General features: G+C 42.2%; 2 protein-coding genes across 6 annotated transcripts in view; one reads left to right on the top strand and one right to left on the bottom strand.

The window, feature by feature from the left end:
- On the bottom strand, positions 1–20145 carry LOC139383156 (presenilin-associated rhomboid-like protein, mitochondrial). Of its 5 annotated transcripts, none has more exons than XM_071127519.1 (10): positions 20002–20145; positions 14470–14689; positions 14160–14300; positions 13417–13465; positions 11910–12005; positions 11298–11447; positions 11115–11185; positions 10935–11036; positions 1237–1334; positions 1–780 (listed from the first exon to the last, which is right to left on the bottom strand). In XM_071127519.1, the coding sequence occupies exons 2-10, from the start codon at positions 14605–14607 to the stop codon at positions 657–659; spliced, it is 969 nt and encodes a 322-aa protein (XP_070983620.1). In that variant the 5' UTR covers positions 14608–14689; positions 20002–20145; the 3' UTR covers positions 1–656. The 5 variants fall into 5 exon arrangements, with proteins under 5 accessions (XP_070983620.1, XP_070983622.1, XP_070983618.1 ...); XM_071127521.1 differs by lacking the exon at positions 20002–20145 and adding an exon at positions 19324–19420; XM_071127517.1 differs by lacking the exon at positions 20002–20145 and adding an exon at positions 18630–19120.
- LOC139383155 (nucleotidyltransferase MB21D2-like) overlaps positions 19378–27813 on the top strand; it is a 19595-nt gene continuing 11159 nt past the window's right edge. Inside the window, 1 exon segment of the mRNA XM_071127516.1 lies at positions 19378–19750. Coding sequence (XP_070983617.1) covers positions 19495–19750 — 256 coding nt within the window. The 5' untranslated portion in view covers positions 19378–19494.

The raw sequence follows: 27813 nt of genomic DNA on the forward strand, positions 1-27813 counted from the left end.
CCTGGAACAAGACAAATACACATTTTATTTGAATCAAATAAACTAAATGTTCTCTTTAATCTACAACAAATATTCCTGTACACACACTGAGTCTACAAAACATTAACACCTGCTCTTTGCAGGAACCAGTGAATAATGAGTGCTTTTGAATATAGACTTCATCATATAAAAACACATGTAGCTCCCTAATCATCCCCTGTACTGACAGTGGGAGGGGGTTCGTATCTTAGGGTTTAAACCTCCACCTCAGCATTTGGGGAGATGATGACGACCTGTAGGCTCCTGGGTCCATTTCACATATAATCTTACTGATTATGATGTAAAAAGGTTAAACTAATTATAGATCAAAACTTTGAGTTACACTAGGGCCTGTATTCACAATATGTCCCCATTGTGTCCTCTTTTCTCTCACAAACACATAATAGCATGATTAACACAAAAGCCCTGCATTATTTTGTAGTGTGTGTGTATAAGTGAGTGAGAGAGAGTACTGAATACAGATGGCATTTACATGCGTGAGTGTGAGAGACAAACATAGAGCTTGTGTCTGTGTGGGGTAAAAGGAGAGTTTGGCTTTGGTTTGTGTGGCCAGCAAGGCTGTTGATATTATTGACAATCTTCTGCAATCCATATGCATTCACACAGTCCAGTGCGCTCTACAGGGGGCCGCTGCCACCGTTTTCTCCCCCACCAGGACCCTTCGTCCTAAGGTCGTGCCACACCTTCACTAGAGGCTCGCGATTCTTCCATATCAGCTCGTGGCCATACATGATGTACCAGCTACAAAAAAAAAATCAGAGAGAGAATAGGTGAGGAACATATAGAGAAAGGAAGAGAGGTAGAATGACAGAGCTTAAACGAGAATACAATAACATATCTAAATTTGTCAATTTTGTCTGTCTTGGTACCCGATCTAATACCACACATGTACACGATAGGTTGGGAGCGGCACGGGGTAAGAGAAGAAGAGTGGTGCCCCTGGAGCAGTTTTTAGAGGGGGTGGGGGTAGAGGATTAAGTGACGCCCAAACAAAAATCGGCAGAGCCGGGGTATTGTGGAGAAGATGATCTTGATTAGATGTTGAGATGTTTTGTTGCTGCCCTGTGCAAGTAATTTTAATGGGGATGAGTGTGAGAGAATAATTGAATAAGTGAATGAGAGCAGACAGACAGATGGACTTGAAGCTGACTTGCATGCCAAAAGGTTTTCCGCCTAGCTGAACAGAGTGAGACTTACATGCCAAAAAGAGCTCCGCCGAGATGGGCCGCGTGGTCGAAGTACCGCCATCCTAAAACTAGGCCAGCTGTGTCCATAGCTACTATTGCTTTCAAAGCCTGGACAGGAGAAGAGAAAACAGATGGTGTGAATAAACAGGACAACAAATAACTTCCTGGACTCACACTTACATTTTAGTCATTTAGCAGACATGCTTATCCAGAGCATTCATCTTAAAACAGCTAGGAGGGAAAAGCACACATCACAGTCATAGTAAGTACATTTTACCTAATGAAGTAGCTATCAGTAAAGTCAGAGCTACTAAGGGGGAGATTTATTTATTTGGGATTATTTAAGATACTCTTTTGCCAAGAATCAGTGATCCAAGTCTTGAGAGCTCTCCTGGATGATGGCAAACACACCAAGACAGCCGTGAAGAGGGCACGACAAAGCCTATTCCCCCTCAGGAAACTAAAAAGATTTGGCATAGGTCCTGAGATCCTCAAAAGGTTCTACAGCTGCAACATCGAGAGCATCCTGGAGGGGGTGTGTCACCTGAGTGGGCTGAGTCACTGATGTGGTCATCCTGTCTGGGTTGGCGCCCCCCCCCCCCCCCCCTTGGGTTGTGCCGTGGCGGAGGTCTTTGTGGGCTATACTCAGCCTTGTCTCAGGATGGTAAGTTGGTGGTTGAAGATATCCCTCTAGTGTTGTGGGTGCTGTGCTTTGGCAAAGTGGGTGGGGTTATATCCTTCCTGTTTGGCCCTGTCCGGGGGTGTCCTCGGATGGGGCCACAGTGTCTCCTGACCCCTCCTGTCTCAGCCTCCAGTATTTATGCTGCAGTAGTTTATGTGTCGGGGGGCTAGGGTCAGTTTGTTATATCTGGAGTACTTCTCCTGTCTTATTCGGTGTCCTGTGTGAATCTAAGTGTGCGTTCTCTAATTCTCTCCTTCTCTCTTTCTCTCTCTCGGAGGACCTGAGCCCTAGGACCATGCCCCAGGACTACCTGACATGATGACTCCTTGCTGTCCCCAGTCCACCTGGCTGTGCTGCTGCTCCAGTTTCAACTGTTCTGCCTTATTATTATTCGACCATGCTGGTCATTTCTGAACATTTGAACATCTTGGCCATGTTCTGTTATAATCTCCACCCGGCACAGCCAGAAGAGGACTGGCCACCCCACATAGCCTGGTTCCTCTCTAGGTTTCTTCCTAGGTTTTGGCCTTTCTAGGGAGTTTTTCCTAGCCACCGTGCTTCTACACCTGCATTGCTTGCTGTTTGGGGTTTTAGGCTGGGTTTATGTACAGCACTTTGAGATATCAGCTGATGTACGAAGGGCTATATAAATAAATTTGATTTGATTTGATCCTGACCGGTTGCATCACTGCCTGGTACGGCAATTGCTCGGCCTCCGACCACAAGGCACTTCAGAGGGTAGTGCGTACGGCCCAGTACATCACTGGGGCTAAGCTGCCTGTCATCCAGGACCTCTACACCAGGCGTTGTCAGAGGAAGTGCCCTGAAATTTGTCAAAGACCCCAGCCACCCCAGTCATAGACTGTTCTCTCTACTACCGCATGGCAAGCGGTACCGGAGAGCCAAGTCTAGGACAAAAAGGATTCTCAAGAGTTTTTACACCCAAGCCTCCTGAACAGGTAACCAAATGGTTACCCGGACTATTTGCATTGTGTGCCACCCCCCCCAACCCCTCTTTTAAGCTGCTGCTACTCTCTGTTAATCTTATATGCATAGTCACTTTAACTATACATTCATGTACATACTACCTAAATTGGCCCAATCAACCAGTGCTCCCGCACATTGGCTAACCGGGCTATATTGTGTCCCACCCACCCACCCACCACCCCCTCTTTTTACGCTTCTGCTACTCTCTGTTCATCATGTGCATAGTCACTTTAACGATACGTACATACTACCTCAATAAGCCTGACTAATAGGTGTCTGTATATAGCCTTGCTACTCTTTTTTCAAATGTCTTTTTACTGTTTTATTTATTTACTTACCTACACACATCTTTTTTTTCACCATTGGTTAGAGCCTGTAAGTAAGCATTTCACTGTAAGGTCTACGTATTCGGCGCACGTGACAAATAAACTTTGATTTGATTTTGCTGTTAGTCAATGTCAAAGCTTTACGTGCAAGAGCTGCCCTCTCCCGATTGGTTGTCAGGCGGCAGCGTTGCTGAAATTTGCATAAACTTGGGAAATGTTCGAATTCTGGTCACTAGCTCTGGCGTCTCCTCCTTTATTTGAAAATGACTGTTTGCTGGTAGTTGATTCTCTCAGTAAATGTGCACAATGGGTCACATAAGACACCCTACTAAAGGCATTTCACAAAATCCACAATAAGACCAAATCCTAATTGTCAAAACACATACCAAATCAGACATGCCAACACACATCGTAACAAAAATCTGAAATACCAACAATACTAAATCCCCAAGTAGCATAAAGATGTGTGCAAAATGCATACGAAGGACAGTTTGACTACATTCCGATTCTGTACCCTTCTCCTGAACTGTACACATGTACACTCTAGTGATGAGGGGGAAAGAATAGATAGATATATACACACTGAACACAAATATGAATGCAATATGCAATAAGGAAATCAGTCAGTTGAAATAAATTCATTAGGCCCTAATCAATGGATTCACTGGGCAGGGGCGTAGCCATCAGTGGGCATCACTTGGGAGCCAGGCCCAGTACCAAAATTCCAGTAATTTTCCTTCATAGCTGTTTCTCCATCTTTTAAATAGGGAACCAGCACTTGTGATTTCAGCACTTTTATTTCCATGACTGATCAAAATGTATTTTCTCATGGCTCTCTTGTCCTTCTGCAGCAGCAATATGTTTGGAACATCGAATCGCAATAAAAACAGTATTGAGTTGCAATATATGGCATACAGTTGAAGTTGGAAGATTATATACTTAGGTTGGAGTCATTAAAAATAGATTTTCAACCACTCCATACATTTCTTGTTAACAAACTATAGTTTTGGCAAGTCGGTTAGGACATCTACTTTGTGCATGACACAAGTAATTTTTCCAACAATTGTTTACAGACAGATTATTTCACTTATAATTAATTCACTGTATCACAATTCCAGTGGGTCAGAAGTTTACATACACTAAGTTGACTGTGCCTTTAAACAGCTTGGAAAATTCCAGAAAATGGTGTCATGGCTTTAGAAGCTTCTGGTAGGCAAAAGGGATAACTAAGTGGCTCGGGGAACAAAACATTAATATTTTGGGTCCATGGCCAGGAAACTCCCCAGACCTTAATCCCATTGAGAACTTGTGGTCAATCCTCAAGAGGCAGGTGGACAAACAAAACCCACAAATTCAGACAAAGTCCAAGCATTGATTATGCAAAAATGGACTGCAATCAGTGGCCCAGAAGTTAATTGACAGCATTTTCCAGGGTGGATTGCAGAGGTCTTGAAAAAGAAGGGTCAACATTGCAAATATTGACTCTTTGCATCAACTTCATGCAATTGTCAATAAATGCCTGACACATGAAATGCTTGTTATTATACTTCAGTATTCCATAGTAACATCTGACAAAAATATCTGAAGACACTGAAGCAGCAGACTTTGTGAAAATTAATATTTGTGTCATTCTCAAAAAACTTTTGGCCACGTCTATGTAAACTTCTTGTCACGATCGTCGTATGGAGTAGACCAAAATTGCAAAAAAAACTAATCTAAAGGGGAGGGTCCGGGTGGGCCTCTTTCACGCCGGCGGCTCATGTGCTGGACGTGGACCCTACTCCACCATAGTCTTAGTCCGCTTTTGTGGCCTCCTAGAAACGGCGACCCTCGCCGCCAACCTAGGACTAGCAAACCTACTAAAAGGACCCCACTGGACTGAGGGGCGGCTCCGGGCAGACGGGGAGACTCCGGCGGCTCAGGGGAGACTCCGGCGGCTCAGGGGAGACTCCGGCGGCTCAGGGGAGACTCCGGCGGCTCAGGACAGACGGGGAGACTCCGGCGGCTCAGGACAGACGGGGAGACTCCGGCGGCTCAGGACAGACGGGGAGACTCCGGCGGCTCAGGACAGACGGGGAGACTCCGGCGGCTCAGGACAGACGGGGAGACTCCGGCGGCTCAGGACAGACGGGGAGACTCCGGCGGCTCAGGACAGACGGGGAGACTCCGGCGGCTCAGGACAGACGGGGAGACTCCGGCGGCTCAGGACAGACGGGGAGACTCCGGCGGCTCAGGACAGACGAGGCGCACTGTAGGCCTGGTGCCGGCACTGGTGGTACTGGGCCGAGGACACGCACCTCAGGGCGAGTGCGGGGAGGAGTAACAGGGAGAACTGGGCTCTGGTGACGCACAGGGGGCTGCCACCGGAGGGCTGGTGCGTGGAGATGGCACCGGATAGACCGGACCGAGAAGGCGCACTGGAGATCTGGAGCACAAGCCTGCCCATCCTTACCTGGTTGAGACAACGATAAATACCTGCCTCTAATTGAAAACCAATCTAGGCAACCATAGACCTACATAAACACCTAGATGGAAACAACCCCATAAATCTACAAAACCCCTAGACAGTTCAAACACCCAAGAATAAGACAAAAACACACATATCACCCATGTCACACCCTGACCTAACCAAAATAATAAAGAACACAAAGAATACTAAGGTCAGGGCGTGACACTTCTGACCCACTGGAAATGTGATGAAAGAAATAAAAGCTGAAATAAATTATTCTCTCTACTATTATTCTGACATTTCACATTCTTAACATAAAAAGTGGTGATTCTAACTGACCTAAGACTAGGATTAAATGTCAGGAATTGTGAAAAACTGAGTTTAAATCCATTTGGTTAAGGTATGTAAACTTCCGACTTCAACTGTAGATAGAGAAATAGTCGTAGTGTGAGTCGACCAAGCACAGGTTAACTACTTATGATTTTATTGCGAATCCATGTTCCAAACATATTGCTGCTGCAGAGGGGCAAGAGAGCCATGAGAAAATATGTAAACGTCCCTTTTTCAGGACCCTGTCTTTCAAAGAAAATTCGTAAAAATCCAAATAACTTCATAGATCTTCATTGTAAAGGGTTTAAACACCGTTTCCCGTGCTTGTTCAACGAACCATAAACAATTAACGAACATGCACCTGTGGAACGGTCATTAAGACACTAACAGCTTACAGAAGGTAGGCAATTAATACATCTTCTCAGGGCTAGGCCACCTGTTGACAACTTCTGGTGAAATTGGAGGGTGCCCAATTCAAATAAAACATAAAAATTATGGATATTAAACATTTAGGAACATACAAGTGTCTTATATCAGTTAAAAGCTCAAATTCTTGTTAATATAACTGCACTGTCCAATTTACAATAGGCTTCACAGCGAAAGCATGCCATTGTATGAGGATGGCGCCCCAAATCAAACATTTTCCACCGGCACAGGCTTCATAAAAATCAAACATAGCGAATAAATATTCACTTTCATACGGAAAGAAGTATGTTCAATAGGAAAACAAAATTAGCAGGTGCTCTTCGACGGGCGCTCAAACACGGATTTCCAAACTGGTGTCGTTGTACTAAAACTCATATTTCTTCTGTATTATTCAAGTTTCAAGGCTGAAACCTTGAATAAAGACTGTTGACATCTAGTGGAAGCCATAGGAATTGCAATCTGGGAGCTGGAATTGCATATGCCCCTATGCCTTCCATTGTAAGAGCATGGTCTCGAAATAAATAAAAAAAATTACAGTTGGGTTTTTATTTGGATTTTCTCCTACCATATCAATTGTGTTAGTCTCATACATTATATTAACATTTTTACAAACTTCAAAGTGTTTTCTATCCAATGGTAACAATTATGCGCTTCTGGGCCTGAGTAACAGACGGAAATTCAGAAAAAGGACCCTAGCCTGAAGAAGGCAATTAAGGTCAGTTATGAAAACGTAGGACACTAAAGAGGCCTTTCTACTGACTCTGAAAAATACCAAAGGAAAGATGCCCAGGGTCCCTGCTCATCTGCATGAACGTGCCTTATGCATGCTGCGAGGACTGCAGCTGTGGCCAGGGCAATAAATTGCAATGTCCGTACTGTGAGACGCCTAAGACAGCGCTACAGGGAGACAGGGTGAACAGCTGATCGTCCTCGCAGTGGCAGACCACGTGTAACAACACATGCACTGGATCGGTACATCCGAACATCACACTTGTGGGACAGGTACAGAATGGCAACAACAACTGCCCAAGTTACACCAGGAGCGCACAATCCCTCCATTGGTGCTCAGACTGTCCGCAATAGGCCTAGGGAGGCTGGACTTGTAGGGGGGGCTTGTAGGCCTGTTGTAAGGCAGGTCCTCACCAGACATCACCGGCAACAACGTCACCTATGGGCAAAAACCCACCGTCGCTGGATAAGACAGGTCAGGCAAAAAGTGCTCTTCACTGACGAGTCGCGGTTTTGTCTCACCAGGGGTGATGGACGGAGTCGCGTTTATTGTTGAAGGAATGAGCGTTACACCGAGGCCTGTACTCTGGAGCGGGATCGATTTGGAGGTGGAGGGTCCGTCATGAACTGGGGCGGTGTGTCACAGAATCATCGGACTGAGCTTGTTGGAATTGCAGGCAATCTCAACGCTGTGCTTTTCAGGGAAGACATCCGCCTCCCTCATGTGGTACCCTTCCTGCAGGCTCATCCTGACATGACCCTCCAGCATGACAATGCCACCAGCCATACTGCTTGTTCTGTGCATGATTTCCTGCAAGACAGGAATGTCAGTGTTCTGCCATGGCCAGAGATGAGCCCGGATCTCAATCCCATTGAGCACGTCTGGAACCTGTTGGATCGGAGGTTGAGGGCTAGGGCCATTCCCCCCAGAAAGGTCCAGGAACATGGAGGTGCCTTGGTGGAAGAGTTGGGTAACATCTCACAGCAAGAGCTTGGCTAATCTGGTGCAGTCCATGAGGAGGAGGTTGACTGCAATACTTAATGCAGCTGGTGGCCACAACAGATTCTGACTGTTACTTTTGACCCCCCCTTTGTTCAGGGACACATTCCATTTCTGTTTGTCACATGTCTGTGGAACTTGTTCAGTTTGTGTCTCAGTTGTTGAACCTTAAGTTCATATAAATATTTACACACGCTAAGTTTGCTGAAAATAAATGCAGTTGACAGTGAGAGGACGTTTCTTTTTTGCTGAGTTTGTTTATATATACATATATATATAATGAGAGAGAGAGAGAGAGAGAGAACCGCAATATACAGTACCAGTCATTCCAGGATTTTCTTTATTTGTACCGTTCTCTACATTGTAGAATAATAGTGAAGACATCAAAACTATGAAATAACACATATGGAATCAAGTTGTAATCAAATAAGTGTTAAACATAAATAAAATATTTTAAATTTGAGATTCTTCAAAGTAGCCGCCCTTTGCCTTGATGACAGTTTTGCACACCCTTGGCATTCTCTCAACCAGCTTCTTTAGGAATGATTTTCAAACCGTCTTGAAGTAGTTCCCACATATGCTGAGCACATGTTGGGTGCTTTTCCTTCACTCTGCGGTCCAACTCTTCCCAAACCATCTCAATTAGGTTGAGGTCAGGTGATTGTGGAGGCCAGATCATCTGATACAGCACTCCATCACTCTCCTTCTTGGTCAAATAGCCCCCACACAGCCTGCAGGTGTGTTGGGTCATTGTCCTGTTGAAAAACAAATGATGGTCCCACTAAGCGCAAACCAGATGGGATGGCGCATCGCTGCAGAATGCTGTGGAAGCCTTGCTGGTTAAGAGTGCCTTGAATTCTAAATAAATCACAGACAGTCACCAGTAAAGCAACATCACACCACCTCCTCCGCGCTTTATGGTGGGAACCACACATGCAGAGATCATCCGTTCACCTACTCTGCGTCTCACAAAGCCATGGCTGTTGGAACCAAAAATCACAAATTTGGAGTCATCAGACCAAAGGACAGATTTTCACTGGTCTAATGTCCATTGCTTGTGTTTCTTGGCCCAACCAAGTCTCTTCTTCTTTTTGGTGTCCTTTAGCAGTGGTTTCTTTGCAGAAATTCAACCATGAAGGCCTGATTCACACAGTCTCCTCTGAACAGTTGATGTTGAGATGTCTGTTACTTGAACTCGAAAGCATTTATTTGGGCTGCAATTTCTGAGGCATGTAACTAATGAACTTATCCTCTGCAGCAGAGATAACTCGGTCTTCCTTTCCTGTGGCGGTCCTCATATGGGAGCCAGTTTCATCATAGAGCTTGATGGTTTTTGCGACTGCACTTGAAGAAACTTTCTTGAAATATTCCGTATTGACTGACCTTCATGTCTTAAAGTAATGATGGACTGTCGTTTCTCTTTGCTTATTTGAACTGTTCTTGTCATAATATGGACTTGGTCTTTTAACAAATAGGGCTATCTTCTGTATACCACCCCTACCGTGTCAAAACACAACTGACTGGATCAAATGCATTTTAAGGAAATAAATTCCACAAAGTAATTAACAAGACATATCTGTTAATTGAAATGCATTTCAGGTGACTACCTCATGAAGCTGGTTAAGAGAATGCCGAGTGTGCAAAGCTGTCATCAAGGCAAAGGGTGGATATTTCGATTTGTTTAACACTTTGTGTTAAACATTCCATATGTGTTATTTCATAGTTTGTCATTACTATTATTCTACAATGTAGAAAATAGTAAAAATAATGAAAAACTCTGAAATGAGTAGGTGTGTCCAAACTTTTGACTGGGACCGTATATCGTATCGGCACCGAAGTATCATGATATTATTGTATTGTGAGGTGCCTGGCAATTCCCTGCCTTATTCCTCATACCCATGAGGGGGAGGGAGTGTACTATGGTGAAAACTCCCCCCATCCATGCTTACACCAATCCAATACTTTTAAAGGGAAACTTCACAATTGTATTCATAGTCATCATCTCCAGCACCACCCAATCAACAACGTATGTGAAAACGGTGCATTTCTATGTTTTGTAGTAAAAACGACTGAGGAAGATAAGTGTTTCCAATGACATTGAGCAGTGGTGGACAAAGTACTTAAGTATATTTAAAACTCAAGTATGACTTAAGTAACAAAAGTAAATGGAATTGCTAAAATGTAAAAGTATTAATAATTGCGAAATCCTTATATTATGCAAACTAGACAGCACAATTTATTTATTTGTATTTCTTATTTGCAGATAGCCAGGGGGCACACTACAACACTGACATTAATTTACAAACAAAGCATTTGTGTTTAGTGAGTCCACCAGATCAGAGGCAGTAGGGATGACCAGGGATGTTCTCTTGATAAGGGCATGAATTGGACCATTTTCCTGTCAAAATGTAACAGGCACTTTGGGTGTCAGGGAAAATGTATAGAGTAAAAAGTACATTATTTTCTTTAGGAAAGTAGTGGAGTAAAAGTTGTCAAAACTATAAATAGTACAGTAAAGTACAGGTACCCCCCCAAAACTACTTAATGAATACTTTAAGGTAGTTTTACTTAAGTACTTTACACCACTACTAATCTTTTTTACTACAAAACATAAAAACGTGACATTTTAACATATGTTGATGTTGGGGGTAGTGCTGGAGATGACGAATATGAAGTTGAAAATGTTCCTTTAAATCCCTGAGTGCACACTTCTGGAGATGGGTAGAAAATCAGAATGGAGCTTGTGTGGTTAAGTGTGCTATAAGGGTTGTTCACTCACATTGCCTGCAGAGAAAGCATACATCGGGAGGAAGATGATTGCCAGCTTAGCCTCTGGCATTTTGGTACAGACGGCAGCCAAGACTGTCATGATGGCTCCTGACTGGAGAGGACAGGAAGTGATGTCAGAAACAGGAAGTAAAGGGGAATTCCGAAGGGAGTCTAAAATGTTAGTGCTTACCGCTCCAAGAGAGGGACCCAAGCGCCCGCTGGCTGTCTTACACACATAGCTGAACATCGTAGATATAACACCTGGCAATGAGGAGATGATTGATTATTTATCTGAAAATAAATCTGTACTTTCAGGATTAGTAATCTGTCTATTACAATCTGCCATTTGTCTCTCACACACACGTGCTGGTACCTGCAGACACGTAGACAGCCATGAACTGCTCCCTGCCTAGCATGGAGACGATGCTGGAGGAGAAGCTCCAGAGGACGTACATGTTGGCCGCCATGTGGAAGAAGGAGTAGTGGCTGAACGTGGACAGGAGCATGGGGAAACACAGGATTTCTGTGGGTAGGGTACAGACAGGAGGAGATGATTAGGGAAGTGTTCAATAGGAACGGGGAGGGATCTACCTGAATTTTCTAGGGTTTGCTACTGTGTGCACTATTTCTTATTGGACAAGTCTTTTCAGAGTATAAATCGGTCTATAGAGGCTGTATATTTGTTAATATTAATTTTTTTATGCCGTTTTTACTGTAATTTTTTAATATACATGGCAAATAAACTGGATCTTTGTCAGTGTTAATAGTAATGAAGTGCCATGATTAGGGCCTCTAGTTTTGCCTGACCATGTGACCTGACCAGGAAAAACTATAGCCTATAACAAGGGCTCCAGATTTCCCTGGTCAGGTGAAGAAAAACTCAGGGCCCTAATCCTGACACGTATTACTATTAACACTTCCCGAGGCAAAGATCAAGTTTCGTGTGTATTTGTCATGATATGATAGGATAGTTTCCCCTACTCACTGGAGGCAGGGTTGGATGTGAAGTATTTGATCATAGAGTGCTGGAGGGACGGCACCCTCCAACAGCAAAACACCACGGCATTAGCAGCTATGATCCCTGAGAGAGATAGGAGAGGAGTAGAAAAATACAGAATGAATGAGAGATGAGAGATTAGTGGATAATGAAAGATGGGGGGGAGGTGCTAACGGGTGGAAAAAGATGGCAGGATGTTCCCTTGAGCAAGGAACCTAAACTGCACATTGGGTGCTGCACTGCGGCTGCCCTCTGCTCCTGCCTTTCCATCATAATGTGTGATTTGAAGTGGTTGGGTACATTTCTGTCTCATACAGACAAAAAGTAAATATTATCTTAAAAACTTCTTGCTCCTACTTGAGACGCAGATGTCTCAAGTAGACACCTGGAAATGCAAATGCGCTACGCTAAATGCTAAATGTACTCGTTAAAACTCAAACCTTAATCAAAATTCACATGCAGGGTATTGAAATAAAGCTACACTCGTTGTGAACCTAGCCAACAAGTCAGATTTTTAAAATGCTTTTCGGCGAAAGCATGAAAAGCTATTATCTGATAGCATGCAACACCTCAAAATGCCTGAATGCGACGTAAACAAAGACTTTGCTTATCCGGCGCTACACAAAACGCAGAAATAAAATATAAAACATTCATTACCTTTGACGAGCTTCTTTCTTGGCACTCCTATATGCCCCATAAACATCACTATTGGGTCTTTTTTTCGTTTAAATCGGTCCATATATACCCAAAATAGCTTTCTATGGAAGCTGTGTCATTCAGAAAAAAACATTGTTTTTAAACGCTGCGTCATTTTTTAAAATTAAAAAAGTCGACGATAAACTTTCACAAAACACTTCGAAATACTTTTGTAATCCAACTTTAGGTATTAGTAAATGTTTATAATCTATCAAAATGATTACAGGGCGATGTATATTCAATAGCTCCTCGTCTGCAAATCAATGGCTGCCAATGTGCACATTCAAAACATCCTGGTGGAGACCGGAAGAAACGGAATCCAGTTAGTTGGATTTACCAAGAAAAAACTCAATTGAAAATGACGACAATGGCGACATCGTGTGGAATCTGTAGGAATTGCATGCAGGTCGATAATACATTTTGTGCCCTTTTAACAACCCATGAAAGTGACGCATGGAAATAATTTTTAGCTTTCAGAGAGCAGTTTTTCTTGCGCTATTCAATTAAACACACGATCTGTTCTAGTCACAGCCGTGATTTAACCAGTTTTAGAAACTTCAGAGTGTTTTCTATCTACACATACTAATCATATGCATATACTATATTCCTGGCATGAGTAGCAGGACGCTGAAAAGTTGCGCGATTTTTAACAGAATGTTCGAAAAAGGAGGGGGTAGACTTAACGATAGAGAGGGTAGTAGTGAAAGTGACAATCATCATCTCCAAATATCTGTATCAACTAGTTACTATCGAGAGGACACAAGAAGAAGAAAAAATATGGGCTTCAGTACAGACTAACCTGTAACAGTACGTTGTCCCTCACTCAAGCCGTTCCACCACTGGTTGATCTGTAACAGAAACAGAACCGGTCTGAAAAAACAGCCACACATGTAGTGAAACCTGGGTTGTGTTCATTAGGCACTGAACAAAATAAAACTGACTGAAACAGGGAGGGACAACCTGGTCCAATAAGTACATTTTAGTTTTCGGTTGCAAAATGTTTTAAAACATTTTCTGTTGTGTGTAGTAAGGAACACGACCCAGCATAGGGAATCAACTCCAAGACATCAGTGTGACGACAGTTCAGCAAGAAAAGAGAGGGGGAGCATTGCGATATTTGGCCTTGCAAACCTGGGGGGTGCATTGAGATATTTGGCCTAGTGTGAGTGGCAAAGTCCACAACTTGGGCCAAATCAATCATTTCCTTATAAAACTTGAAAGAGGCCAGCACCGCAAATTCATAATTCGTCAAAATAATCACCGGAGGAATTGCTCCTCGTAACCTTCAAATCCCATTCAGTTACAAATGGCGGAGAGACTATAACCTTTAACCACTGTTCCAGGGACCCTGCGCTGCTCCCAGCCTGTTGTACTGTATGTGTATGTTGTGGGGAGAGGCCGGGTAATGCGATAGCAAAATAAAAAATGTCCAGTATAATGTATCAATAAAGATGAATACAAAATAATGAGGCATGGTATAAAACAAATGAAAAAAAGGATCAACCCAATATCACGCATGTTTTGACCCATCCTTCATCTCACCCATTTGCGAAGATCCCCCTGTTTCTGCGGCCGTAGTTTCTCCAGCCAGTCGGCACGGACCTCGTCAAAGTAGCTCTGGACCCGGGACTTTAGTGACTCATACTGCCAGATGGCCGCTGTGCCAAATGAACAGGCTGTAAACTAACATTGTGTTAGTCCCCCTTATTCTGTCAGTGCTGTGCAGTATTTGCCAATAGACTTACCTGCAACAGTAATAGCTGTTCAGTGTGTAACAGGTAATGCAGTTATATTGTACTGTGTTGTAGTATAGCTTATCGAATAGTGTTTGTTAAGTTAAAGAAAGACCTACCCCTATTGTGAACACCAGGGGCTTGACCAGTCTGCCAAAGCTCCTGGGGTGTGTGTATGCCACTGAGGGATGCACGGGGGGAGATGCCCCCCTCTTGTGAATGAGCCCTTCACTGGGCTCTGTGTGTGAGGGCCCCATCTCCTCTATGACCCCCTTCTTGGTCTTTGTCTCCTTCGCTGCTTTCCTGAAGCTACATCTCTGTTGAGTGTTGAGGGTGAATCTAGGGAAAAGCATAAACAGGGAAGAGTAAGAGCTAGATGATTGGTCAATTAGTTAGCTATAATAACATTGAGTAAAAAGGAGAAATGGTTTGAATCCTCCTTCTAGAGAAAAGAGAAGTGATTTTGAAAGTAAAGGGAGGAACTTACTCTGGATAAGAGCACTTAATCAGTGTTTTTTCATCCTGGTCCTGGGGAGTGGAGTTATTGTTATTGCCCTAGCTCTACCTAATTCCACGAATAAAAAGGTTTGATAATGAGTGATAAGTGGAATCCGTATTCACAAGTAGCCAAATGGAGACAAACTTAAGCAAAGGGAACGGGGAGGGACGGACCTACCTGAATTTTGTTCAATAGTAACTAGTTCTTTGCAAAACCTTTTCCGTTGCAAAACCTTCTGCAGTGTAAAACGTTTTTGCTACCGTTGTTGCTAATGAACACACCCCTGGTGTGTCGTGCTAGGGCAAAAACAAAAATGTGCAACCCTTTCGGTCCCCAGGACTAGTGGTGTAGAGTACTTAAATAAAAATACTTTAAAGTACTACTTAAGTTGTTTTTTACTTAACTACATTCCTAAAGAAAATAATGTACTTTTTACTCCGTACATTTTCCCTTATACCCAAAAGTACTTGTTACATGTTGAATGCTTAGCAGGACAGGAAAACGGTCAATTTCACACAATTATCAAGAGAACATGTGGTCATCCCTACTGCCTCTTATCTGGCGGACTCACTAAACACAAATGCATTGTTTGCAAATGATGTCTGAGTGTACCCCTGGCTATCCGTAAATTTTAAAAATAATAAAATGGTGCCGTCTGCTTTGCTTAATACAAGGAATTTGAAATTATTAACACTTTAGTATATTTTAGCAATTACATTTACTTTTGATACTTAAGTATACAGTGCATTTGGAAAGAATTTAGACACAGGCTTTTCCAAAACGTTCTTATGTTTCAGCCTTCTTGTAACTTATTTTTTTAAATTTCCCTCAATCTACACACAATAGCCCATAATGACAGAGCAAAAACTGGCTTTTAGAACATTTTGCCAAATGTATAAAAATGTAAAAAAATATATATATAACATTTGCATAAGTATTCAGACCCTTTACTCAGTACTTTGTTGAAGCACCTTTGGCAGCCATTACAGCCTCAAGTCCTATTGGGTATGACGCTACAAGCTTGGCACACCTGTATTTGGGGAGTTTCTCCCATTCTTCTCTGCAGATCTTCTCAAGCTGTCAGGTTGGATGGGGAGCGTCGCTGCACAGCTATTGTCAGGTCTCTCCAGAGATGTTCGATTGGGTTCAAGTCTGGGCTCTGGCTGGGCCACTCAAGGACATTGACACTTGTCCCGAAGCCACTCCTACATTCTCTTGGCTGTGTGCTTAGGGTCATTGTACTGTTGGAAGGCGAACCTCCGCCACAGTCTGAGGTCCTGAGACCTTTGGAGCAGGTTTTCATCAAGGATCTCTCTGTACTTTGCTCAGTTTATCTTTCCCTTGATCCTGACTAGTTTCCCAGTCCCTGCCGCTGAAAAACATCTCATGCTGCCACCACAATTCTTCACCGTAGGGATGGTGCCAGGTTTCCTCCAAAAGTGACGCTGAGTTCAAGCCAAAGAGTTCAATCTTGGCCAAAGAGTTCAATCTTGGTATCATCAGACCAGAGAATCTTGTTTCTCATGATCTGAGTCCTTTAGGTGTCTTTTGGCAAACTCCAAGCGGGGTGTTATGTGCTTTTACTGAGGAGTGGCTTCCGTCTGGCCACTCTACCATAAAGGCCTGATTGGTGGAGTGCTGCAGAGATGGTAGTCCTTCTGGAAGGTTCTCCCATCTCCATAGAGAAATTCTGGAGCTCTGTCAGAGTGACCACCGTGTTCTTGATCACCTCCCTGACAAAGGCCCTTCTCTCCCGATTGCCCAGTTTGGCCGGACGGCCAGTTCTAGGAAGAGTCTTGGTAGCCAGTCAGGGCTATGGAACCCTGACCTGTTCACTGGACGTGCTACCTTGTCCTGGACCTGCTGTTTTGGAATCTCTCTCTACCGCTCCTGCTGTCTCTAACGCTGAATGATCGGCTATGAAAAGTCAACTGACATTTACTCCTGAGGTGCTGACCTGTTGCACCCTCTACAACCACTGTGATTATTATTATCTGACCCTGCTGGTCATCTATGAACGTTTGAACATCTTGGCCATGTTCTGTTATAATCTCCACCCAGCACAGCTAGAAGAGGACTGGCCACCCGTCATAGTCTGGTTCCTCTCTAGGTTTCTACCTAGGTTCTGCCCTTTCTAGGGAGTTTTTCCTAGCCACCGTGCTTCTACATCTGCATTGCTTGCTGTTTGGGGTTTTAGCCTGGGTTTCCGTACAGAACTGTGCGACATCGGCTGATGTAAAAAGGGCTTTATAAATACATTTCATTGATTGGTGGTTCCAAACTTCTCCCATTTAAGAATGGTGGAGTTCCACTGTGTTCTTGGGGACCTTCAATGCTGAAGAAACGTTTTGGTACCCTTTCCCAGATCTGTGCAGACACAATCCTGTCTCAGAGCTCTACAGACAATTCCTTCGACCTCATGGCTTGGTTTTTGCACTGACATGCAGTGTCAATTGTGGGACCTTATATAGACAGGTCTGTACCTCTCCAAATCACGTCCAGTCAATTGAATTTACCATAAGTGGACTCCAATCAAGTTGTAGAAAGAGCTCAAAGATGATCAATGGAAACAGGATGCACCGGGGCTCAATTTCGAGTCTCATAGCAAAAGTTCTGAATACTTATGTATTTATTTATCCATTATTTTACCAGGTAAGTTGACTGAGAGCACGTTCTCATTTGCAGCAATGACCAGGATAATAGTTACACGGGAGAGGAGAGGGATTAATGAGCCAATTGTAAACTGGGGATTATTAGGTGACCGTGATGGTTTGAGGGCCAGATTGGGAATTTAGCCAGGACACTGGGGTGAACACCTCAGAGAGTCAGGACACCCGTTTAACGTCCCATCCGAAAGACAGCAACCTACACAGGGCAGTGTCCCCAATCACTGCGCTGGGGTATTGGGATATTTTTTTTAGACCAGAGGAAAGAGTGCCTCCTACTGGCCCTCCAAAACCACTTCCAGCAGTATCTGGTCTCCCATCCAGGAACTGACCAGGACCAGCGCTGCTTAGCTTCAGAAGCAAGCCAGCAGTGGTATGCAGGGTGGTATGCTGCTGGCAATAATAATGTCAATAAAGCTATTTCTGTTTTATATTTTTAATACATTTTCAAAGATTTCTAAAAACCTGCTTTGTCATTATGGGGTACTGTGTGTAGATGTATTAAATAAAACAAATAAATAATCAATTTTAAAATAAGGCTGTAATAGAACGTGGGGAAAAAAGTCAAGGCGTCTGAATAATCTTCGAAATAACCAAATACTTTTACTCAAGTAGTATTTTACTGGGTAATTGACTTTTACTTGAAAAACTTTCTATTAAAAAAGGTATCTTTACTTTTACTCAAGTTTGACAATTGGGTACTTTTACAAGCATTGCACAGGACCAGGATTAAGAGAAACTGTGCTAACTGTAAATTCATTATTTCATATTTACACGGCAGAATTTGTAAACAACAAAGGACTTTTGGGAGCTCCCAAAAGATAGCTAGCTACATGGCACAGAAGAAGTCCAACTAATCAAACAATAATTCAATGGGAATACTGAGGTAACAAGCAGCCACCGATATTACTACAAATGTGGTTGCAAAGACTAGCGGACTGAGGCACCACTAGCAACGTGTCTCAAAGTGATCAGCTGTTCATCATCACGATAACCTACAGTAGCTAGCTCTGGCAGCCGCTAGCTGAGTTTTAGCTATCATTTCTAGACTGACAATACATACATCAGTTGCCAAGATCTCAGCCATGGGCAAAATACATTCCGTACACCATACCTGTTTCCTCTGGTTGCTGTACTAATGATGTCAGCCCTAGCCCATCTTAAAACGCAACCCCTCCACGCCATGTTGGTGAGCGGGTAACCCGAATGACCCCTCCTACATTCGCTACCGGGTCAACAGTCTAAAACAGCCAAACATAACTGGGTCATATGGTTAGAAGGTATCCAGCTTTTGTCAAATTTACGTCAAAAGTAGAATATTTTTGCATTTTAGCTAACCCCCTACCCCTCATTCTCCTAACGTGCTACGCGAATTATCCAAACCTGCTACTTAAAGTTACATTGACGAAAGGCTGGATCCCTTCTAACTATGACCACCACAGAACTGACAGGGGCAACTAGTGGAAAACAGGGACATGGCAGCATAGTGTGTTTCACAAGAATATAATTTCATGTTGTCATTTTTCCCAAAAATATTCTGACCATTTTAAACATTTTTTCTAATAATATCTAATATTTTGAAAATAATTGTTACAGTGATAACTTTTTATTTGATGTGTTTAAATAGTGAAAACATATCTTCCAAACAGCTCTTTCTTCTATGATTAGGCCGGACAACGTATCTGCTACATAAAATGCGCTCGAGCAATTACTTCGTCGCCCTAGAAGAGCTTCAGCAGCGACTTGACTTCTGATTTTATCACTCTCACACTAGCTATGACAAATACTTTGTCTACTATTCGACATACCATCCCCAACAGTAACGCTGATGAGAGCACTTTGCACACCCCGCATACAATTTTGAAGGACCTCCGATTTGTTTGGTGCAAGCAGCGGCTGATGTTCTGAACTGAAGCCGAGGCAGCCATTGTGGGGCCTTGGGACGCTTGCGTTCACAGTGCTGTTTTTTTTTTAAAAACATGGCGGCCCCTGCTCTAACCAGCCTGGCTGGGTCCGTAAATAGCTTGGGAAACAGCCCCACTGCGACTCCCAGCTCCACGACCAATAACAACAAGATCATCCCAAGCTACCTCGAGCTCGATTTCAGGTCCGGGGCCAGAATCGAGGATTTGAACCGATTGATTCAGGAATTTAGTAAACACGATCAGCGAGAATATGACGACCAGCGAGCGCTCGAGATCCACACCGCCAAAGATTTCATTTTCTCCATGCTCGGTAAGAGATCGTCGGTGGGGGGGATCACGTCTGTTTAGCTGTAATTTGAACCTACAACGAGGCTCAACATTGTTTTATTATGCAAACTATTTATGACAATGCTCAATAACAACTACAGTCCGCTAGCTTCAGAGCCGGCCCTAGACGATCTGCCCCCCCCATATAAGTTTCAGGGAATAATGGACAGAGGAATAGGCGTTCTTAGAACATCCTTATGAATCTAAGCATGGCATGGCACTTTCAAAAGTTACCTTTCCACCCAGACAGGTGATGCAGAAAAATGTAAGCTTCAACTGCTGGCTACCCTTCCGTTGTATAACCCAACAATATAAGTGCTTCCCTTAAAGCTCCCTGGGTTTAAACAAACACCTTCTCTTTTCAGAAAGAGAAAAGCTCAATTAATAGGGACAGAATAGTGAAGTTCTTTTTTTATCTCCTCGAATATTATAGGCTGCAGCTCAGCGTCAGAATGTCATAGAGAGGAATCAATATATCCCCATATGCATAGTGGGCATTTTAGAGCTTGTTTCTACCATAAGACACCGAGTTAAGCATTGATAAAAATGCTTGATATCAGTTGGATACGTTTTCATGTATTTATTTCAAAATATAAAGCAAACAATATATATTATTTTTGCCCTTTTCTTTAACACTCAATTCAAGCCCTGGGTTTAACCAAACACCAAGCCCTTCCCAGACACGGATACATTTAATCAGTGCATGAGATAGTGTTGGAGTATTTGGCTATACTGACATCTATGGATGGCATAACTGTGTCTATTAAGCAGGTATTTTTTGGAATAGGGAGAAATAGGCCCCATATGTAATTCTATGATTGTGCCCATAGAAAATGTTGGTGCCTTACCAGGCAGAAGTGAATTTTACTTTAACCCCTGCATAGGAGAGTTACAATATTGCTATCACTATGCAGCCAACTGCCTACACTATAGTATGGAACCACGTTTCTTATTAATAATATACCACCTGTTGTCACACATGGCAAGATCCCATAATTGTTACAATTACAATATAAATAACACTTTTATATAACATATTTAACATATATTTTAATATTCCTGTAGAACTGTAAAAAAGAGTAAGATCATTTAAGCTTTAGAAACAAGTGCTTTCATAAGTGCATGGCGGGCCTCGTTTCGCTGGGGCAGTGTAAAATAAGCTTTATGTCAATGACCCAGTCTCAACGAATTTAGTTTGTTTACATATCGAGTTTGATTGTCCAACATCAGTTTCAGCATTTATTTATTTAGTCTCCGCCTAGAGTGGCCTCTTTCCTCTGCTGTGGTGCTGGATACAGTCAGAGATGTTTTCTCTCGGTAGCTGTCCGTGGTCCTAAAATCAAATTATCTGAGAGAGACCGAGAGACCTTTTTGAGACCGAGAGACCTGCTTGTTGGAGATTAAAAGTAAGCTAAAGAGATGTTGTAAGACAACTCATGCTCAATTGATATGGTGGCGAGTCCATTGAGTCTCTTGATTTATAGCAGAGCGCAGGAGTTTCGGATGAGTTTGAGACATGGTCTCCGCTCTCTCCCCGTTCGCCATCCTCCTATTGTAGTGGAACACTGAACTTTCATTGACCCTCATCTCTTGGGAAATTCCCCTCCTTATCCTGATGTGGCGCAGCCTGCACTAACAAATCCCGTAAAGAACTATTCACCGGGATCTTTTATGTTTTTTGTCTGGGAGTCGGATTTAGCAGCACCACCACTGTCATCTGGGACGGGGAGCGATGAATCTAAGTCTGGGTCCAAGATAGTAGGGTCTTCACTGGCATTGTTTGGAGGTGTGGCAAGGACTGGTGCGACCACCTGTTCTTGTCCAGCCAGACGGCTGTCATCATCGGTGGAAGTGCATTGATCGGACACCGGCTGATGGAAATTGCTGCATGCTGATATATTTCAGCAGTGAATTGTCAAAATTCCGCCCCAAGTTCACCGCAGCTGCATAATCTTGCCTAATGGGAGGGCCGCACCTGGTTAGCTTAATTTCAGCGGTGAATGGTAATTTAATGGCCACCCGGACTATTTGCATTGTGTGCCCCTTCCCCTCAACCCCTCTTTTACGCTACTGCTACTCTCTGTTTATCATGTATGCATAGTCACTTTAACCATACGTACATGTACATACTACCTCAATCAGTCCGATTAACCGGTGCCTGTATATAGCCTCGCTACTGTTATAGCCTTGCTAATGTATATAGCCTCGCTACTGTTATTTTTCACTCTTTTTTTTTACTGTTGTTTTTATTTCTTTACTTATCTATTGTTTTTTTGTTTTTTTACTTAAATTGCACTGTTGGTTAGAGCCTGTAAGTAAGCATTTCACTGTTGTATTCGGCGCACGTGACAAATAAACTTTGATTTGAATGGATGCAATAATGAAAGCAAGTGTGCTGCTGTTTTACAAATTTATCAGTGTAGATCAAATCAAGAGGCTGACTAAATCCTTAATATCTATTTATCTGACCCATCATTGTCCAGTCCTAGATACATTGATCAATATAACTAAGAATGGATTTAGTCTTAAATCATTCATAGGGCTGCACTGCCTGCAAACTGTATGCTCGAGGGCATACGGCGTGATAAAGACGTCTTTTTCTGTTTGGGAGGTTTTATAACCATATGATGTATTTTTCATAACATCATGAAAAATACGTATTATTTTGGTTGAATTCTGATTGAACTACTGACCAGTTATCTAAATGCTATTCAATTAATACCAATCTATATAAACATGTGCATAGTGTTATAAAAGTACTTAGTAAAAATACTTTAAAGTACTACTTAAGTCATTTTTTGCGGAATCTTGACTTTACTACATTCCTAAAAGAAAATAACGTACTTTTTACTCCATACATTTTCCATGACACCCACAAGTACTCGTTACATGTTGAATGCTTAGCAGCACAGGAAAATGGTCAAATTCACACACTTATCGAGAGAACACGTGGTCATCTCTACTGCCTCTTATCTGGCAGACTCACTAAACACATACATCGTTTGTAAATTATGTCTTAGTGTTGGAGTGTACCCCTGGAAAACTGTACATTTTAAAAACAAGAAAATGGTGCCATCTGATTTGCTTAATATAAGAAATTTAAAATTATTTATATTTTTACATTTGATTCTTAATAAATATATTTAGCACAAAATAATTTTAGGCTTTTACTCAAGTAGTATTTTACTGGGTGACTAACTTTTTCTTGAGTCACTTTATAATAAGGTATCTATACTTTTACTCAAGTATGACAGTTGGGTTTGTGGGCCATGCACCCATTGGATATAAGACACTAGAACCATTCCAATTCTACAAATGGTGGTAATGTTATTTTTCCAGCAGGGTTTCCATGATTCAGTTTAGCACAGTTGGCAAACAACAGCTGGGAGAGCGCACCAAAGCAGGTTAGGGTCTCATGTACTCCGTCAACACGCTGGGACTATTCCGTTTGAGACTCGGGACTCAGACTCGGGGCTTCATGCGGGCCGAGCTCTTCCGAGTCCAGCATAATCATATTACTCTAGGCTGAGGCTAATGGTACTCGGGTCGAGTCCACTTCAGCTTATCTGGCACGATTCATGTCTTCAGGAGTTGGGTCATTTTAGATTTTTATCCTGCAGGTGATGGAACACCAATAAATAAATAAAAATATATTTTTTATTTCACCTCCATCGAATTGGCTAGGTCATTAGCAAGCAATATTGACAATAGTGACAGTCTCTGTGGCCCAATCAGAGATGGTCCCTAATTTATAGGATCTCTGATGATTTAAATGCTTTTGATTTTACTACAGGCTATGGCAATGCTTTTTGTAGTTGCAGTCCACCGAATTGAAAAGTGCACATTCACTTCCAAAGCATTTGTTCTAGGCTACCAGCATGTAAGATAAACATGCACAATAATACAGGATATCCTTACAAAAATGTACTGTTAAAATGCAGTAAAACTGCAGTTCAATTACATTATGTTTTTTTATTAAGAATATCTGGTGGCTTGCTGTGTGGCTTCTAATGGTAATCATTTGTTTATTTTGCTGTGCATTTTCTTCTGTTCCAGTGAATGCAATTTCGATTTTCGAAACTAAATTTGTTTTCAGAATTTAACTAAATACACGTAGGCCTATATATATTTTTATTTCAATATCCTAATACAATCCACCAATATTTATAAACCCCTATTTGTAATCCATTTATTTCCATCAATAATTAGTAAAAAAAATGATTGCACCTGAATTTGTCCCTGAAAATAACAATCTATGTTTTCCTTTAAAGCTTTTGAGCAATTCAAATTACTGCACACATTGTTATTTTAATTTCAGTAGCTAAATGAAGAGGTAGGCATATCTGGTCCAACTCAAATTTGGATTGGAATCTGTGCCTTGCTCTCAGCAATGCATGTCTGTGCGCCTCGCTGGCAGCCTGCTTGCTCAAGTGTCAACACAGCTGGAAGACAATGACTGTTTCTCGAAATGTACACAAAAAACGTTTTACTTTTGTAAGTAGAGCGGCGGTTTGTTGGGGAGAATAATGTCAAGGAAAGTGTTTCTAGCAAGCTAGCGTTAGCTGGATATTTTTAGCTGGCTAACGTTAGCTCTCTAGCTAATCCTCCATGGACGTGGTAAGTTTGACTTTTTTTTAACCTGTTGTAGCTAGCTAACTAACGTCTTGACATTTTGATATCTGTTTAATGACAGTAAATGTGTGTGTGTTCTGTCTGTGTGAGAGATGGACAGAGAGCGATGATGATCACAATAACTTTAGAACACATTGTCAACATCGTCATGCTTCCTTGGTGTGTGAGAGATGGTTGATGAATACAAATATAGGAAACATTGATTGTGTTTGAGAACTTTTTAGCTAACCTAATACTTGAAATATGGATGTGAAGTTTTTGTTGATTCATCAGGGATCCTTGTATTTGACAATATGGTGCATTTTGCCTATCCTGACCCCCCCCCCCCCCCCCCCCCACAAACACTCATTCTAATGTTACACCTCTCAACTGCCTTTTCCAACTAGATTTTTTTTTTTTTTTTTCAGTAATCTTCTAGTTTGGATGGAGGAGGGGAACAAAGGGAAGGAGTACAGCAGTTATCCAGCTTGCTGACTAAGAAATGTAAATAGACAGCAAAACAGGCTCTCTCTCTCCCGTCTGTCGGCCTGACTACCAGATTGCTGAGGGGAAACATGGTCAATGTACTTGCTAGGCTAAGTCTAACTTAGTGAAGACCTTAGGTCTTCTGTAGTAGCTAGGTTAATGAACTTAATGGTTACTCATGATTTGTCACAATCTTTATGGTTCCTGAAACATGTCAATGACCTAATGCATGACCTCTACAGCAGTCCTTGGCCACCCACTTAGTTACCAATGACCTATTCTGCCACGTCCCAGGAAAATAAGAGAGCAGAACCACCCCTTAAGTCCATTGACAGTAAGTTCTGTGTGCAAGATGTTTTATTTTTTTCCCCTCTTTGATATTCTGATCTTTAATGTGTATTGATTCCTACTAACTACATTGGTAAGAGCTTGGTTTGTACTAGCTATGCTGATGATCATTAAAGTTTTCTCTTTGCATCAGGTCTCGGCTGATCTTAGTGTAAGTAGATCCACTTGAAATAGCATTGCTTCCTAATCGTTAAAGTGAAGCAAATAAATATGATTTAAAATCCCATTTTAATTCTCCTTTTTTTTTTTCAGTTGCGAAACCCTTGTGTCCTGATTCCACACAGACCTCCCTTGGTGAGTCATGTAAATTTTCTCCCCTTTCTCTCTTGCTCGTTTTCCCAGTTGCTCACTCAAACTCATACACGTGGGCAGTTGCCGAGAAGAGGAAGAGATTTGCCAATTACACCCATTTCTAACTATATTGGTTGCAGGAATGATATGACAGACACAACTTTTTAAAAATATAATGTTTTATTGTGTCTTTACTGTCTTTACACATACTTACATTTTTGCATTGACCTTTTTTTTTTTAAGACTGCCAAGCTGTCCTCAATTGGGGGATCTTCTGTCTGGGATAATGTCCTCAGGATTATGAAGCAGTGTGTTTTATAAAAAGTTGTTTGAATATTACAACATGTATTCAATTAAGCATAACTTCACCATTTAGAGATGAGTTTTAAAAAACAACTACTGTCTACTTTTGGTATCGTCTTTCTTAGTGTTTCGGATTGATGAACAATGAATTAATGTCCCACTTCAATATGAAGGGACAGAGAAGCAAACATGCCTTTGCTGTCACTTGTTTGTGCTCCATTGTACTTGGTAAGTAATTGTGAGCATTTGAGACATTTGACAAGGATACATTTTTAGTAGATTCTGACTGTTAAATATATTTTACTGTGTTCCTCTTCTGTTGTGTCCTGCATGTCCACGTTATGCCAATCTTGATTTATTTTCTTCTCTTTTTATGCTTACAGCAAGTATCATGAAAAGCCTGAAAACTCAGGAAGTTGATGTGTTACGGGCCATAGGGACAGTCCTAAAATGTGTCCCGGACTGCCATGGTGGAGAACGGCGCAAAGTATGTATATGAGCATATTGCTCTTTTTTGAAGACGTCTCTAAGCTATAACTGCAACAAACCTCTTCAACTATACTGAACAAAAATATAACATTTTACTGAGTTACAGTTCACATAAGGAAATCAGTCAATTTAAATAAATTCATTAGGCCCAAATCTCTGGATTTCACATGACTGGTCAGGTGCTCAGCCATGGGTGGGCCTGGGAGGGCAAAGGCCCACCCACTTGGGAGCCAGGCCCAGCCAATCAGAATGAGTTTTTCCTCACAAGGGCTTTATTACAGACATAAATACTCAGAAGATCCCGCAGGTGAAGAAGTTGAATGTGGAGGTGGGCTAGCGTGATTACACGTGATCTGCGTTTTTTTATTTCCCTGTTGGACGTACTGCCAAATTCTGTAAAACAAACATTCAGGGAGGGCGCTAGATTCCTAGAACAGTTAACTTTAGAATTAGAACCTAGTAGAAGACTTTAAGCTAGAAATTAAAATGGTTTAGGACTGGATGTAGCCTTTAAAAGAGACACAGAAAGGTACTTTTTGTATAGATAGCAACACCACCACCTTTGCCAATTCTATCAGCCCTGAAAACTTTAAAACCATTAATGGTAACCTCAGATTCCACGATTTTCTCAGATAACCATGTTTCTGATAAAATAAGAATATCTGGATCTGCCTCGGAATTCCAGATCTTGATATAGTCCATTTTTGGCAAAAGGCTGCAAACATTTAGGTGCATGAATTTCAAGCCTTTTCAGGATTTGAAATCACCTGGAGTGTCAAAAGCCGGATCATTACCTGCCAACCTATTTGTCATAGCCAAAGGCTGCATAGCAATGACAAATTAAATTGTCAAAATTGACTCCAATCCACCCTACTTGTTGCCTATCTATGACTGATTGCTGGGGGCTTTGAGATGTAATAATAGTAGGGGTTACCTGAGACAGCAGCGGCTTCCCTGAATGCTGATTGGCTGACAGCCGTGGTATATCAGACCATATACCACAGGTGTGACCAGTTAATAATAGCAATAAGGCACCTCGGGGGTTTGTGGTATATGGCCAATATATCACGGCTAAGGGCTGTGTCCAGGCACTCTGCGATGCGTCGTGCGTAAGAATATCCCTTAGCCGTAGTATATTGGCCATAAACCACACCCCCTCGTGCCTTATTGCTTATTATAGTACCATTGAAATACTATTAGCCAGCTGAGTCCACAAAGTTTCTTCAGGAAATGGCAGCAGTTTTACGGGCGCCAAAAATTGTGCTATTATGTGTTTTTTTTTTTTTCACGTTATTTGTAACTTATTTTGTACATAATGTTTCTGTAACCGTATCTTACGGCAAAAAATAGCTTCTGTATATTAGGACAGCGATCACTCACCTCGGAATAGACAAAGATTTTTTCTACAACAAAGACGATGCACAAGACATTCTCCAAACACCCCACAGGACCGACCTCCCCGTTATTTGCAAGAGGAAGCGGCGCAGGTACAGAGGACAAAGAGCCGGATGCCTGGTT

Source organism: Oncorhynchus clarkii, chromosome 24, assembly GCF_045791955.1.
Source record: "Oncorhynchus clarkii lewisi isolate Uvic-CL-2024 chromosome 24, UVic_Ocla_1.0, whole genome shotgun sequence".
NCBI classification, from domain to species: domain Eukaryota; kingdom Metazoa; phylum Chordata; class Actinopteri; order Salmoniformes; family Salmonidae; genus Oncorhynchus; species Oncorhynchus clarkii.